At 57.1% G+C, this 15,468-nt stretch overlaps 1 protein-coding gene across 1 annotated transcript in view; it reads right to left on the bottom strand.

The window, feature by feature from the left end:
- adgrv1 (adhesion G protein-coupled receptor V1) overlaps positions 1-15,468 on the bottom strand; it is a 92,513-nt gene that overhangs the window by 43,790 nt on the left and 33,255 nt on the right. Inside the window, exons 55-82 of the mRNA XM_084690566.1 lie at positions 15,054-15,413; positions 14,728-14,907; positions 14,470-14,634; positions 14,219-14,339; positions 13,899-14,022; positions 13,664-13,802; positions 13,310-13,495; positions 12,967-13,202; positions 12,675-12,823; positions 12,388-12,586; positions 11,739-11,958; positions 11,373-11,612; positions 11,114-11,257; positions 10,628-10,836; positions 10,258-10,528; positions 9,872-10,015; positions 9,259-9,430; positions 8,855-9,005; positions 7,784-8,613; positions 7,368-7,485; positions 7,072-7,243; positions 6,260-6,502; positions 4,151-4,558; positions 3,163-3,347; positions 2,538-2,790; positions 2,144-2,283; positions 1,481-1,641; positions 1,091-1,191 (exon numbers count right to left, since the gene is read on the bottom strand). Coding sequence (XP_084546692.1) covers positions 1,091-1,191; positions 1,481-1,641; positions 2,144-2,283; positions 2,538-2,790; positions 3,163-3,347; positions 4,151-4,558; positions 6,260-6,502; positions 7,072-7,243; positions 7,368-7,485; positions 7,784-8,613; positions 8,855-9,005; positions 9,259-9,430; positions 9,872-10,015; positions 10,258-10,528; positions 10,628-10,836; positions 11,114-11,257; positions 11,373-11,612; positions 11,739-11,958; positions 12,388-12,586; positions 12,675-12,823; positions 12,967-13,202; positions 13,310-13,495; positions 13,664-13,802; positions 13,899-14,022; positions 14,219-14,339; positions 14,470-14,634; positions 14,728-14,907; positions 15,054-15,413 — 6,021 coding nt within the window. The remainder of the gene's footprint in view (positions 1-1,090; positions 1,192-1,480; positions 1,642-2,143; positions 2,284-2,537; positions 2,791-3,162; positions 3,348-4,150; positions 4,559-6,259; positions 6,503-7,071; positions 7,244-7,367; positions 7,486-7,783; positions 8,614-8,854; positions 9,006-9,258; positions 9,431-9,871; positions 10,016-10,257; positions 10,529-10,627; positions 10,837-11,113; positions 11,258-11,372; positions 11,613-11,738; positions 11,959-12,387; positions 12,587-12,674; positions 12,824-12,966; positions 13,203-13,309; positions 13,496-13,663; positions 13,803-13,898; positions 14,023-14,218; positions 14,340-14,469; positions 14,635-14,727; positions 14,908-15,053; positions 15,414-15,468) is intronic.

The following is a 15,468-nucleotide window of genomic DNA, read 5'->3' as shown; positions in this document are numbered from 1 at the left end:
TAAAAAAAAAAAAAAAAAAAAATGAAACTGAGATGTAAAAGGGCTCGGGGATGTTTAAGGGAACTACGGATCAACAGCCTCGTGGTTGAGGCGATTGAACGTTTTTCCCTTTTCTTCACCTGAACGCGTGGGCGAGTGAATTGGCATCGACGCCCTCAACGGAGCGCGACGTTAGACCGCATACCTTCTGAACCTTCAGACACGACTCCAACAACACAACCCACCAACCCTTCACCACAAGGCCAAACACACACACACACACACACACACACACTGAAACCACAATTGGCCTCAGACATCCAGAACCAGACCTGACACACAAGACAGGACGGAATTTTCCATCCAGAACGTTTGAAGCAGAGGGGGGTCCGCTGGGTTGTAAACGCCGCGCGGCGCGGGGGGGGGGTTGTCCCCCGCAGACAAATTGCTTTAGTAGGGGCTCGTGTTTGTCTACCACAGAACGGGGACCAGTGGAAAATTCCCACTCCCCATTCCCAGGTGTCGGAGGAGAGAGGCTGAGAGCGTCTGGATGCTAGCCTAGAGCCCCAGTGTGTTTACAGGCCCGCGGGCATGGCTCTGTTGTCAGGGCCTGACCAGGCTCGCCGCGCGGCTGTGGCGGACGCCGCCGGTCCAGGGCTTCTCGTTGTTTTCGACGACACCGCGGCGGCAAGTGGCCGCTGCCAACGAGGCGTGCGTGCGTGCTTGTCGTGCGTATGTGTGTGTGCGCTTTTGCGTGTGGTTTTGCTAGTTTAGCGAGGACCTTGTTTACCGTTAGCTGTCGCTAGCAGCGACAACTGGTGCTGGGATCGCATACAAAAGCCCTTAGAAACAAGCTGCGGTTCAGTGTGCGTGCTTAAATGTGTGTGTGTGTGTGTATGTGAGCCTGCGACCGCGCAAATTGCATTTTCTATTGATCCATAGCAAGGCAAATAGATATTCTTAGAGATGGATGCTCCTGCAACGTATTTAAATGTCCCCCATCAATCAGAATCCTCATGACGGTCCTTTACAGCACCAAAGGCGTCCATTCTAGTCCTGGAAGAGGGTGCGGGTGGGGGGGTGTATTTGGGGCTGACCCAGGGTGTCTTACCTGTGTGCCCAGGCACCCCACCATCATGTGGGTGAGCAGTTTGGCAGCAAACATGGGAAAGCGGGAGCACAACAGGTGGGATACGATTGCCAGGACAAATCCTGGGGGGGGGGGGAGGAGAGACACATTGATTAGATCCCACAGAAACCGTATTTTGTCTGCGTGAGAGTGTATGTCGGGGGGGTCAGATGGCTGAGCGGTCTGATTGGGCTATGAATCAGAAGGTTGTTGGTTCGATTCCCGGCCGTGCCAAATGACGTTGTGCCCTTGGGCAAGGCACTTCACCCTACTTGCCTCTGGGAGAATGTCCCTGTACTTACTGTAAGTTGCTCTGGATAAGAGCGTCTGCTAAATGACTAAATGTAAATGTGTGTGAGTGTGTGTAAGCACCTGAGACGCTGATGAAGCCTGAGGCGTAGAAGGCCTCGTTGTAGGAGGCGAGGGAAGCCATCTGGGCCCGGGCGGTGTACACGGACAGGTGTGAGCAGGCACACTCGACGTAGGCCCCGCCCTCCTCCACCACCCTGCACCACTGGCCGTCCGACAGCCAGCTAGAAGAACAGGATGGGGCGCCACATGTCAGGGATCCCACAGTGCTCCGTATTAGTCCACCCCCCTTTGCTGTCAGAGTGAACGTAAACCACCTCTCTCTCTCTCTCTCTCTCTCTCTCTCTCTTTCTCTTTCTCTTTCTCTCTGTCCCTCTCTCTCTCCCTCACTCTCCCTCTCTCTGTAAGGCTGACGGACGTTTCTGGCGTGAGTTCTCTAATCTGGAGAACCTGCCAAACCAGACCGTCGGGACTCGGTTGCAGTCTGTCCAGCCAAGAGCTACAGGTGACCCGGTAGGGCCACGATCTCAACTGACTGTCCCTGTACATACACAAAGATAAAGGGGTCGGCCTCGAAGCTGACAATAGTGTGTCGTACAGTACTTCAACTCGGTCAACAACCGTGAACAAAGTGCGCTAGTCAGTGAGCTAACAAGAAATAGCTGCTTTGATATCTTGGGGGAGACGGATTGTCCTGACTGTAGAAGGGGGAGGAGGGCTGAGTACCTTTCGGCTGCCTGGTTCCAGAGGAGACACAGGGACTGGCCTGGCTTGACCCGGGGGCCGGGAGTATGGATACGGTACACCACCTCGCCCCCGTCAGCTAGGGGTCGCGACCCTCGACCCTGGACGCTGGCGGAGAACACCTGTAGAGAGAGCGACGCGCACACACACACACACACACACACACAGACACACACAGACGCACGTCGAAAACACAAGCACACACAGTCGAGTCCAAATAAGGAACTACAGTCTGAGCCGTTCAAGTTGGACAACACCGCCCCCTGTTGGTTTTGACGACCACAACCGAGAAGTCCACCCTAGCGATCGGCTTCACCCGCCCACGCGTGTGGGCCCGCGTCGAAAAGCGACGTCCGTGAACCAGGTGTCTCCTCACCTTCCCGTTGAGGGCAGTACTCCTGTCGTTGGTGAGGAACCAGTGTTCGCTGGTGAACTCCGTCAGCTGCACTTGGTGGCAGGCGGAGGGGGTGAAGGGGCCTGGGGCAGGGGCGGGGACCTCCAGCAGGGCCTCGGGGAGCCTAAAGGTGTCTGCGTTCCTGCCCGTGAAGGTGTGCCCATTGATCTGGGTGGGGTACCAGTAGTGGGCAGTGATAGCCATATAGGGACAGCTGTCTAGGATGGTTTTCCCCCTGAAGAAACAGACACACGACACCCAAAAGTATTACAATTCCGGTTAAAGGGCACTGGTTGAACGTGGCTTTCTATATTATGGTTTTTATATTACTAATTTCATGTCATTTCATTGATTAACCTTTCTTTAACCAGGTTTGACCCACTGAGAAAACAAATTATATTCTCAGTCTACAAGAGACCTGACCAAGAGAACAGCAGTAGGACATAATCCTGTCAGAAACAAAACACTCACATGAAGACAACAGACAAGCTCAAATCATCGTGAACACTTTCCAGAAAGTAGCTTGCCGCCACAACGCCCAACACGCAACATCCTATCTGACGCATATGGCCTCAACAGCATTCCTTCCTGTGCGGGCGTGACTGACCTCTGACCCTGTGCCCCACACTCGGTGCGGGTGACGAGGGAGAAAGCGAAGCGTTCCGCCACCTGGGCCAGGTGACTGAGCCCCCTCGTGTCGACGCGCGCGGGGTTGGCCATGGCACACAAGAGGTCGTAGGTCAAACTCCGGCTGCTGTCCTCCAGGGAGGTCCTCTCTCCCTCGGCAAGCACCTGTCGCAATGACGTCAGTGTGTGTTTGTGCTCGTGTACAGCATGCGACAACAACAGACATAGCCAGTTTCCTGTCAGGGCCTTAGATATTCCAAGTCAAGCGTTTCAAAACTCCACGGCCCTCTACAAAACGATTTGGGTTTTGAGGAGCAAGAAGAACTCAGTGATAACAATCTCAATGCAACACAGACAGTGTCCTTGTTCTCGTGACCTTCTTAGAGATTTCATCTTGTTGTCTAAGCTCTGCTGAGTCATGTTTCTATGAATCCATCCCTCCAGCCGAGAATAACACCGTGTTTGATGTGGTGACAGCTCATTCTTCTTCACTCTCCGCCCCTTACTCCTCCCGCTCTCTCTCAATGTAGACCCCAGTGCTGGCTCTACCTGACTAATGGTTGTCACTACTGTCCTACTCTCTGAGGACAGCGTGATATGGAAGACTTCAGACAAGCTGTGACAACAGGGACTTGGTTTTGACAAGAGAGAGACCGCCCTTTCAGCAAGAACAAAAACTGACTTAGCAAACCTGACCACGCAAACCAAACACTGACGGTTTGACGGCCAAAGCTCCCGAAAGGGCCGGTGAGGGATTAACTGGCTGCTTTTCCCCTCCCTCCCTCCCTCCCTCCCTCCCTCCCTCCCTCCCTCCCTCCCTCCCTCCCTCCCTCCCTCCCTCCCTCCCTCCCTCCCTCCCTCCCTCCCTCCCTCCCTCCCTCCCTCCCTCCCTCCCTCCCTCCCCTCCCCTCCCCTCCCCTCCCCTCCCCTCCCCTCCCCTCCCCTCCCCTCCCCTCCCTCCTTCTCACCTTCCCCAGCCCTTCCAGCACCCCGGTCATCTGCTCCGGGGTGACCGGCGCCGTGACCTTGTTGAGCAGTCCCTCCAGGGCCCGGTCCAGAATGGTGGCGTCCAGGGGCTGCTGGAGCTGGTCCAGCAGTGCCCACACCGCCTGGGTCTCCGCGTCCGCCACCAGGGTCACGTTGGCCAGGCCGAAGGCGGGGTGCACCCTGGCCCCGCCGCTAGCCTCGTACAGCTCCACCTGGAAGCGCTTGGGCGTGGGGTTGGAGGAGGCCCGGTCGGGGGTGAGGGCGACGTCCAGGGCCGCGCTCCTCTGGCCCGCCTGGAACGTGAGCGCGCCCCGGGCTCCGACGAAGTCCATCCCGGCCACGGCGGGCCAGATGAGGGACGGACCCACCGCCTCGGCCCTGGGGAGCTCCTGGAGGACAGCGAGACAAGAGGCCCCTCAGGTGAGCGCGGTGGAGAGACGGAAGGCTGAGGCGGACAGACTATGTAGCCACGACGTGACGTACAGAGGAGGATGAAAGGAGAGAAGAGCCCGGGCGTGCGGGCTCCACTCGGGTGGCGGGAAAGGCTAAGTGCGTCGGACACGGGCCCTCTCATCTCCCATATCCAAGCCTGAGAAACACTCGTCAACATTAGCCCTGACGCCGAGCGCTAGGGGCGCGCAGACCAGACGCGCAGCTCAGCGGGCGAGTCCAGAGAGCGGGCGGGGATGAGGAGAGGAGGAGGGGGGGGCGGAAGGACGGAAGGAAGGAAGGGGAGGCATTTAGAGAGGTAGAGCCAAGTCGAAGAAGGCAGGAGGCTTTGAAGTTGATCAGTATTGATGCAAAGGTGTTGTTTGGCGGATCGACAACAGCGCGTGCGCGCGCGCGCGGGGGGGGGGGCACGTGTCATGGCACAGGGATGATCTATTTCCTGTGGGCCAAGGCGTGAGGCGGCAGGGATGTGTCTGTGGAAGTCTACAAGCTGAAGACCCCCCAGGGAGTCCTCCACCACTCAGAGATCCACCGGGCCTGGTCTGGATATTCACTCTCACAGCCAAGGCAACTCTTCCCAAGCGATGCCAGGCAAGAACGGGGCCGGCAACACAGTCACATAGCAGTATCGAATGGGAACACGTTGCATGGGCATGGGATTTGCTATGTGACTCAATGGTATCAAGAGTTAGCGATATTGATTATGACAAGTGCAGTATGGGGGAGGGGTGTGGATGTTGCAAACAGGCAGTTGAAGGTTGTGTCAATCTTCAAGGACAACTTCCCAGGCTGACCACTTGTCGCTGGGTTTGGCCGTGTAGCTACATGGTATTGAATGCAACCTTTAACAGTGTTGCAGAATAGTCTACTGTGAGAGTCTAATCACTCCTGCCTAACCTTTTAATGAGGCAATTGGGGACAGATTGAAGTTGATTGTTGAATCTGGCTCTATGGGTTGCCCAAGGATTAGATTCGACTTTATTTGTCATTGTGCAGTAAAACTATACAACAAAATGTGCGTGTGCGCGCCTCTAAAACAATACTCCCTTTCATATACACACTCACACAATAAGAAAAATGAGACAAATATAAAGAACATTATCAAGGCATCCAATAATGCACTGTGACATGCTTTTGTGGAGATATGCAATTAGGTCAAATAGATGAGGTCGAGGAGAGGAGGAAGAAGTTCAGATTGTATTTGGTGCGTTGAATAACACACCATTTTAAGGAAAAGTGAGTGGTCAACTGACCTACTTACTGTAGTCAATTTGATTTATGATTTGTGACTTCCCCCCCCTGTGCCATGTAACAGACAGTTTGTCCATGGTGATAATCGCGTAATGGCCGGTGGCGTGTGCTAGCGTTTACGATGACACGAGCGAGCGGCCCGAGGTCAAGTGAGTGTGTGCGTGTTAGGGTGTGTAGCTTCTGGTGCGCGTGTGGTTTTCCCGTGAGCGCGTTGGCGGGGACACACCTGTGAGTGAGCGAGGCCATAGGTGTGCGTGTCAGTTTGTGTGTGTGTGTGTGTGTGTGTGTGTGTGTGAGGGCGTATTCGTGTGTGTGTGCGTGTGTCTGTGTGTGTATTTGTGTGTGCGTGTGTGTATGTATTTATGTGTGTGTGTGTATCCGCCACCCACCAGCGTGCGGTAGCGTACGGTGACGGCGGACGCCGTGCCGGCCTCTCTGGACACCTGCAGGCTGAGTCTGGTGGTCCTGGCCTGTCTCACCGCCAGCCTGGAGCCCACCGCAAAGTACAGCAGCCCCCTGGGGTCGTCGCTCTCCAGCAGGGTGACGTTGGCGAAGCGGGCGCTCTGGTTGATGGACGCCCCGGCGCCCACCTGGAAGATCTCCACCAGGAACCACGCCTGCTCCTCGGGGTCCTAGGCCGGACGCGGGATCGACACAGAGGGTTGGAGGTGGACAGATCGAGTCTGCGGAGAGCTGCCCCTTCGAATAGACCCTCCCCTTTGCCTGACGCCGCCTTCCAGACCCCCCGCACCCTCCCTCCCCTCCCTCCCCTCCCCTCCCAGCTAAGGCAGGATGTGGGGGAACAGAGGAGACCACCACGGGAGAGGAGAGGGGAGGAGAGAGGAGGGAGGCATGCAGGGTCTTCTGGCCCACCCGCGGCATTTGTGCAGCTTTCATTTCCCAACTAACTAACTAACTTCTAACTCCCTGATCCTGACACACGCTGTCAACTCTGACACACAAGGTCTCAGCAGCAATCTACACACACACACACACACACACACACACACACTCAGTATCACCTCTGACACACAGGGCTATAGTGAGTTATCGTCATTCCATTTCCTATAGGTTGGCTGAGGGCCAGTTCTATTCTTGTAAACAGGGCAATACGAATGAATTTTGATTCGATTAGATCACAATGTCATATCAGCATCCTATTATCAGATTACAAAACAAGGCCCTGCGTTGTGTCACTGACCTGGTCGTCCCTGATTTCCATGTGGAACGCACAGACAACCTGCCCCCTCTCACACAGGACCGAGCCTGAGGTCTGGACCAGCTCCCGGGTCAGGTTCAGCCCGTTGTTGACCAGGGTGGGACCGGCCTTGCTGAACGTGGCCCGCCACGACACCTGCACGTCCTCGAACGCCCTGCCGGGACGATAAACAAACAGCTCCTCTAGTGGCCGGGTCGATAATTGCCGAACGTTTTTCCTCTTGGTCAACGACCGAAGGCGGTGATGCTAGTTTGGAGTCAACGGTGCTCGTCGGATACCTGTTCTCTTGTCTCTCCAGGTGGAGAAGCGCAGTTCTGTTGACCGAGTCCTCGTCCAGAGCCTGACCTATCAGAGAGCTCAAACTGAATCCCACAATCCCGTTGTGGAAATCACTCCCTGGAAGAGAGACAGAGAGAGAGACAGAGAGAGAGAGAGAGAGACAGAGAGAGAGAGACATAGAGAGAGGGAGAGAGAGACAGAGAGAGAGAGAGAGACAGAGACAGAGAGACAGAGAGAGAGAGAGACAGACAGGGAGAAAAGAAGAGCGAGAGAAAACATGAGAGCAAGACAAGAACGAGAAAGACAGAAGAAAGAAATCAATCCTCGTCGGCGACAGGCTCGTCACGCGCGCACGCCCGGCGACACCGCGTCGCCCTTTGACCGACACGTATGGGACGCCAGGCCGAGCGGTTACCTAGGATGACAATCTGGGCGAAGGAGCCGAAGCCCAGCGGGTCGGGTCCCTCGGCGACTAGGGCCCCGCCCTCGGGGTCGCTGAGGTAGACGAAGAACACTTCCCGTCCCTCGGGCTCCGAGTCGTCCAGGATGAGCAGGGACACGAGGGCTTCCCCCTGGCCCTCCTGCAGGGACACCAGGCCAGACTCCAGCCTGAAGTCCTGCCCCTCCAGGGCCAGGGTCCCGTTGAAGGGGACCGGGGAGGCCCCTGGGCTCCCAGCCCCGTAGGCCTGCACCCTCACCCCGACGGGCCCCACGAGGCTGTCGGACCGCCGCACCCTCAGAAGCACCCTCCTCTCCTGCGACGAGCCCTCCTCGCGGTCCTCGCTCGTCTGCACCAGGGCCGGCCCGATGCTGAGAACGCCCCCGGTGACATCGCTGGCCAGGATGGTGATCTTCGCGACGCTGTTCCGGGCGGCGAGGCGGGGCCGGGCGTCCGGGGAGGGGGGGTAGACGCCCGACGCCTGGACGCCCGTCAGGTTCACGAAGAAGCTCTCGTCCGGTTCCGAGAGGGCGTCGTCGACCACGGACAGGCGCAGGGAAGCGTTGGTCTGGCGCGGCGAGTCGAAGGACACCTCGCCGTCGCGCACCGAGACAAAGTCCTCCGGCGGCGCCGCGCTGCCCGCCGTCGTCTCGTAGGACAGCCGCGTGCGGTTGCTGCGGAAACCGTAGAGGCGCTGGACGTAGAGGGTGATGGTCTGGATGTCTTCCTCGATGACCAGCTGGCGCGACTCAGGGGAGAACTGGTACACGCCCAAAGGCTCTATCTCGGCCACCGTGTACCCTGGCCTGGGGACCGGAAAGGTCGACATAGGACAGCTTGTTTACTTTCTCTGGGATGTTTCGATATATTGTTCATATCCATGTCAATTGTGTGGTTTGAGTCCTTTTCGAACTCAAGACAAAATGGCTACGTTTGCAAACCCTTACATTTCCTCTGAACCTTCTGAGAGGACGTGTTCAATTCGGCGTCATAAAACTGGAGACGCGAGGTGAGCTAGGCGGAGGAGTCGAGGTCGGAGAGAGTTACCTGAGTCTGACGGCGTTAGCCCCGCTGCCGTTAGCCGCGCGGCCGCTTGCTGAGGTGAGGTGGACAGCGTAGCTGGCAGGCTCCGAAGCGCTGGGCGCGGCTGCGAGAGACACCGTCCTACTCCTCTCGCCGTGAGCTAGGGCGAGCGAGCCTGGGGACGAGGGTTCACGCCCACGTCAAAATCAAACAGGCGTAGTCTGCAAGCTCACCGTCAACAATGTTATGTATGTCAAATGTATATCAGGTTGCTAGGCGGTTGACGGCATTCATCCCCTCATTCCTCATTGTCATTTATGCAAAAGTTACACTAGATAGTCTTTACAAAACTTGTAAGAATATAATCGTATGGAACCTATTTAGATTTAGTAGCATTTCCCCTTCGAGTTCCTGTCTGAGGACCTTACCTGAGCCAGGCGAGACGACTCCGGGTCTAAACCCTGACAGACCCTGTCCGGGGGGGTACCCTGCGCTCCACTCCACCCTGACCCCCCCAAACAAGCCTCTCCTGGTGACCCGCGCCTCGCACGCCCCCGTGTCCAGACTGGAGACCTGCAGGGCCAGCGAGGAGAAGCCCACCTACACAGGAGCACACAGGAAAACATGAGAACGGGGCGCTACGTGCTGTGCTAATAACACGGCACACTCCGGCTGTCTCTCAGTAACGGCACGTGCCATGTGCCTTGGGAAAACACAGCACTGTTGGTTTTTCGACGGCAACGCGGACCGGCTGAACAGTTGACACGAGCGTTTTTTAACAGGCTTGACCTAGTCTGTAAGTCCATTCCAGTCAGCCGTCAGCAAATTGACTTAGCGCTGGATGTTCCATGAGTCTGTGAGAAGGACAGAAGGCTGACAGTTCCCAGTGCTGCCTTACCTAACTCAGTTACACGCACAGCACCCCAGCCTCACCGTCATTACATATAATACAACTCAAAGTCAAGGGAAACAGAGCGCAAATGCGATTTCGCGGTATTTGCTTGTGTCCACGCGCCCCCTAGTGGCCGAGAGAAGACCTACCTCCGAGCTGGCCGCCTCCTCTGGAACGGTGACCACGGTGGCCTGGGACTGCGGGAGAAGGCGGGGAGGGGAGGCGAGGAGAGGGCTGACCAGGCTGACGTTGGTCAGCTCCACAGTGAGGTTCGCGTCCGCAGACAGGAACACCTGCAGGACGTTCACACGCCAGAGAGAGAGAGAGAGAGAGAGAGAGAGAGAGAGAGAGAGAGAGAGAGAGAGAGAGAGAGAGAGAGAGAGAGAGAGAGAGAGAGAGAGAGAGAGAGAGAGAGAGAGAGAGAGAGAGAGAGAGACAAAGACTGCTAATGAACTGCCAATATTCATGTTACACATTCAAATCTAACTTCCAAGTGAGGCCAACAGACAGAACATGACTCCAGGTGACGTCTCACCTGACTGCTGATTGGCAGAGAGACGGCGGTGTGCGTCTCTCCCTCCCTCACCAGCACCCTCCCCACTGCCTTCTCTCCCAGCAGCCCCTGCGCCTCCGGGCCCCCTCCGCCGACCCGGTAGGCCACGCTGGCGTTCCCGAACGCCCCCGCCCTCCGCGTCACGTTCAGCACCAGGGTCCGGCTGACCTCCGACCCCTCGACCTCCACCCGCACTGCCTGGCCCCCGGCCTCCAGGGCAAACACCCCGTGGGGATCGTCGTTGGCGCGCACCCTAGGACGGTCAAACGAACATTCACCTTTGCGTCCGTCAACGCACCCAACGATTCAAAAGCGGAGCTACAAGTCGCGGCGGGTGTCATTGAACAATCACCTGAGGCGGACGGCGGTGCGGTCGGCGTCCAGCGTGGCCCCGCCCTCCACGGCGGTCAGACGGACGGTGTAGACTTCCTCCAGCTCGGGGACGTGGTCGGGCAGCAGGGAGAGGAGCAGCTCCGCCCCCCGGAGGCCCTCCAGGAGCACCACAGAGCCACGCACAGATAGGAAGTCCTCCGCCCCCGAACCCAGCACCTGCCAGTGGACCTGGAGGACGGAAGGAACGGGATCACGGACATACATTTGACCCAAACACAATACTCAATCAAAATACATTTGGACGGTGTCCGCATGCCAGCCAGATTACAGTATTATTGTATATATTATAGTCTAGATAATACTATTACTGCGGGTGAATAGTATCACGTGAATAGCATTGGATAATCGGCGAAAACATATCTATTTCTGATGATGGTGAAATGACGGGATGTGCTGTTCGTCCGACTGTCCTTCACTTGCATGCGTTGCTATGGTTCCTACTGACCGTGACGTTGCCCATGACCCCCTCCCTGCGTGTGACCAGCAGGGAGATGTTGAGGGGTGCGTCTGGGGGCTCCTCGTAGACCCTCTCCCTCAGGTCGGCCTCAGCAAACTGGACTATCCCGTTGGGGTCCCCGAACTTCTCAATCTGGGGCGCACACACACAAGCACATCACATAGCCAATCAGAGATCACGAAAATTGTTCCCTCGAATAGTTATATTTCTGGAAAACAGAAATAATGCTTAATCTGTCGTGGCGTACTTTGAGCGTGACAGAACCAGCGCGGGGGTCGATGTCCATGTCCCCCGATAGGAGGCGGAGCTCCACCACGAACCTCTCCTCCACCTCCACCTCGCCGTGGGGCAGGATGTTCAGGTCAAGGGTGCGGACGCCCCCCTGCCCGTCTCGGAAGTGGAACGATCCACTGAGGGGTTCGGCGACGTCTGCGTTGCCGGGCGCTAGGATCTCCCGGGAGTTGGGCCCCAGAATGTACCACTGGATCTGTGTGGCGAGGGGAGGAAGAAACGCGGAGAGGAAGGAGGGGTCCATTGTGAGAGTGGTCAGACGTGTGTCTCTGTGTGTGTGTGTGTCTCTGTGTGTGTGTGTGTGCAGAGCAAGCACGCTCACCGAGGCGTTTCCCAGCAGCCCCCCCGCCCTCTCCAGGGCAAGGCTGAGGCGCAGGGTGGCGTTGGGGTTCGCCAGCGTGACCACGCTGTCGTTCAGGAAGCGCACCACGCCGTTGGGGGAGTCGCTCTTGGCGATGGTCACCCTGGCGACCAGGTACGCGCCCAAGACCGCTCCGCCCGTGGCGCCGGTGAGCTGGACCTCAAACACCTCAGCGTACTCTCTGGAGGAGGGACAGAACACGGTCATGACCACACACGTCCTCCTACAACGAGTTGCAGCTCACAAACTCACCAATGCCACATCAAAACAGATATAAAACCACTAAATCACCAACAGGCTTCGGCCAGTCATGAATGAAACAATGAATCATTTTTTATGCCGAATTTTCATCGAACTGACTCTGATACTTCTATTTGTATTTTTATTTCAAGTCTCCTTGGATCTAGTTGGACTCGTTTCTTGTATAAGTGACAAGTCACATCTTTAAGAAATCCTATCAGGCGTAATGTTTTTCAGCGGTAGCCAAATGGACTCGTTTGAAAAGCAGAAGCAAGCTCATAACCCATGTTTTCGTCACTTCAATTCGAGTTTAACACCCAGAGACTGAGATCGAGTCAGGTGGTTCCTTGTGGCGTTGAGCCGCCCTCACCTGTCCAGGTCATCCAGGATGGAGATGTTGATGTGCGAGAGGTTCTGGCCCTGCAGGAAGCTGACCGAGCCGTTGGCGAGGCTGTAGTCCAGGCCGGGGGTGGCGGTCAGCCCCCTGGAGATGAAGTGGGCCGAGACGTGGCCGTACGTCCCCGCCCCCCTCACCACAGGGACGGACACGAGCCCCACATCTTCCTCCACTAGGGGGAGGCAGCACACACAGGAAGTCAGCATTGAGAAGCGTCTGGAACACGCCAGAAGGTGGAAAAGAGCGTCCGTCTCGCTGACCTGTGATGTTGACGTAGGAGGGATGGAACTCGAGGATGCCTTCCGCGCCGTCGTTCTTCCGGATGACCACGGCGACGGAGGAGGCGTTCCCCACTGCGGGAGGCTGGTCGAGCCGCAGGCCGTGCTCCCTCAGCGTGTAGTCCACCGCGCTGACCCCCAGGGGGAGACACACGTCACGGGGTTATTGAGCGGAGGAACACCGACATCCACCACGATGGGCCGCGCGGGCAGACACCTTAGGCTGAGGTAGTGTACTCGACGACGACTATTCTATTTGGACACGTTCGCTCACCTGTCGTTGAGGAGCTCCGCCGCGGTGATGTTGAAGTAAAACTCCTCAGGGGCTTCGGGAAGAGTGTCGTCGTGGACGCTAAGCGTCACGTGTCCAGAGGCCTGGCCTGGTCGGAACAACAGCCGACCCGACGCCGGGGCGAAATCCACCCCGCTGACCGCCCCGCCTCCTGTCGTCTGATAGGTCACCCACACGCTGCCCAACAGGCCGTTGGAGCGAAGCACCGTCACGTTCACCTGGGGCGGGGGAGGAGGATGGATAAGTCTCTCCAAACATTTCGACTTTGAGTTCCGTTTTGGAAGGTTTTCAGATTTGGATTTCTGCCGCGCGGCGACGACCTCACCTCGCCCTCCTCCTCGGACACGCTCAGCTGACCCGGGGGGAGGGAGAAGAGGCCATGGGGGAGGTCGCTGGCTGCCATGGTGACGGCGGCCTGCCGGGCGAGGGGGCTGACGTCGGCGCCGGGCGTGGCCGACGTCAAGGTCAGCTGGTACACCCGCCGCACCTCCGGGATATCATCATCCAGAGCCTGAACCAATGAGAAAGCCAGCAGAGTCAACACCTGCAAAAGCTTTCGTCTATAGGGACAACGACTTCACTTCCTGCTAAGCGGCGCGATCAGCGGTATTCAAGATTGGATACGAGGTATCACAACAGTTTTTTTGGCAGCTCATAGAGTGTCCGTGCGCTGGTTGACCTTGAGACGGATGGTGGCGGCAGACTGCATGTCTCTCATGGTCACCAGGCCAGACGTCTCCTCAAACTCAGAGGACGCGGCTGGAGTGATGTTCCAGTAAATCTGGATCTCTCCGAAGATCCCCGGGCCTCGCACAAGGCTGCCACACACACACACACACACACACACAATGAGCGTTACCTTGTCATATCAGATTTGGTCTGACCGTTCGTGCATCGGGATGTTCTTACGGTACCTGACTATGGCGGTTCCGTTGTAAGCTCCCTGTGGTTCTCCAATGAGGATGTTCCTAGAGGACTCTGCTATCCCAACAGTCCCCAGAGCTGCCCGGTCCGCCCGGATGGTTACGGTGGCCTTCCCTGAGAAGAGCAGACCAATCCCAGGCAGAACAGTCAGTAAAACTGACAAACAGCCTGTTTCATAATTCCTATTCATCAGCCTTTATGACTTTGAGTCTACAGAACCGAGACAACACATTAGGTAGGGTAGGATTCGCATTCAACCCCTTGGCTCGAGAAAGACTTCTTGGAACTCGAAGCAAAACAGTCGACTGACCGTCGACGGGGTGAATGACTGCATCGCTGGCCACAGCCAGGAGCTGCACGGTGAAGCTCTCCTCCCCCTCCACGATGGCATCAGCCAGTGCTCGGATGACCAGCGTCTGCCTGGAGTCCACCTGGCGTGGACGGGTACGGTCACCAAACAGTACAAGATCAGTATTCATCCGCAGGCTATACAAAGGAGGATATCCGTTGTGTGATCCGGAGCAGGGTGTCCTTAGACCGACAGTCAAAAACCCTACTGACCTCGTTGAAGACCAACGTTCCGTTGAGAGGCGAAAGGTCGTCCCTGGCGGCGCTGTCCAGACGCCACGCCAGAGTCGCCGCCCCCCTGCCCCCCGCGCTGCGCACCACCGCTAGGGTTGCCGCTGACGCCGGGTCGTCTGCAAAATCGGGCTCGCTGACGGTGAACTGTAAAGTGAGAGGAGAGGCTCGCGCTGGAGGTTTTGCCGACCCGGTGTCAAATCAAGACTTTGTCGTCGTCGAGGAGATGTTTTGACCTACCTGCTGGCGCTCGAAGCCGAAGCTTCCTAGCGGCGAGTCGTTGGGCGGAATGTTGACCGTCACAGAGGTAACCTCGCCCAGTCTGGCTCCACCAATCACGCGCATCAGGGTGACACTGAAGGACTCAACGGTTTCCGCCTCGGCGTCGTCAACGATGGTGATGTCAATCGCAGCTTGCTCCTGCAGGACACAGGAAATCCCAGGTCTTCACTTGAAAACGCTCGTCATCCTCGTGAAAGGCCACAAAACACCTACAGTCTCCTCTCCAGTGCCACTATAGATCTAGAAGAATTTAGCAGAGGCTACGGTGACAATAAGTTACTTACCTGCCCAACTTGAAAGGTTAGATTCCCAGAAATGGGGCTAAAGTCGTCCAGGCTTGCAGTGATCGGCAGAGCCTCCCAGTACACCACCAATCTTCCCGTGCTGCCGGCCAATCGCACCACAGGTAGGTGGAGGAGATTCCCGGGTGGAGGCATCTCATAGGCCAACACTGGCCCCGACACGTCCTTTGAGACGTTAAACTGCAGGATCCCCCGGGGGTCGTCGTTCTCCTGGATGGTGACCTCTGCCACCTCCATGCCAGGCCTCTTGAGGCTGGGCTGGCCCCCGCCCGACGACCCCCCCACCAGCTCCACCCTCGTGATGTTGACCAGGAAGGTCTCGGCCAGCTCTGGGACATCGTCCTGGGGAACAGAGGATTATGGGCAATGTATTACCAGTCCGGTTAATAACAAACAT

This window comes from Hypomesus nipponensis, chromosome 24 (assembly GCF_054491055.1).
Source record: "Hypomesus nipponensis isolate SF chromosome 24, ASM5449105v1, whole genome shotgun sequence".
NCBI lineage: Eukaryota > Metazoa > Chordata > Actinopteri > Osmeriformes > Osmeridae > Hypomesus > Hypomesus nipponensis.
Note: the sequence above shows the minus strand (reverse complement) of the source record. Positions and strands in the feature narration are given on the sequence as shown.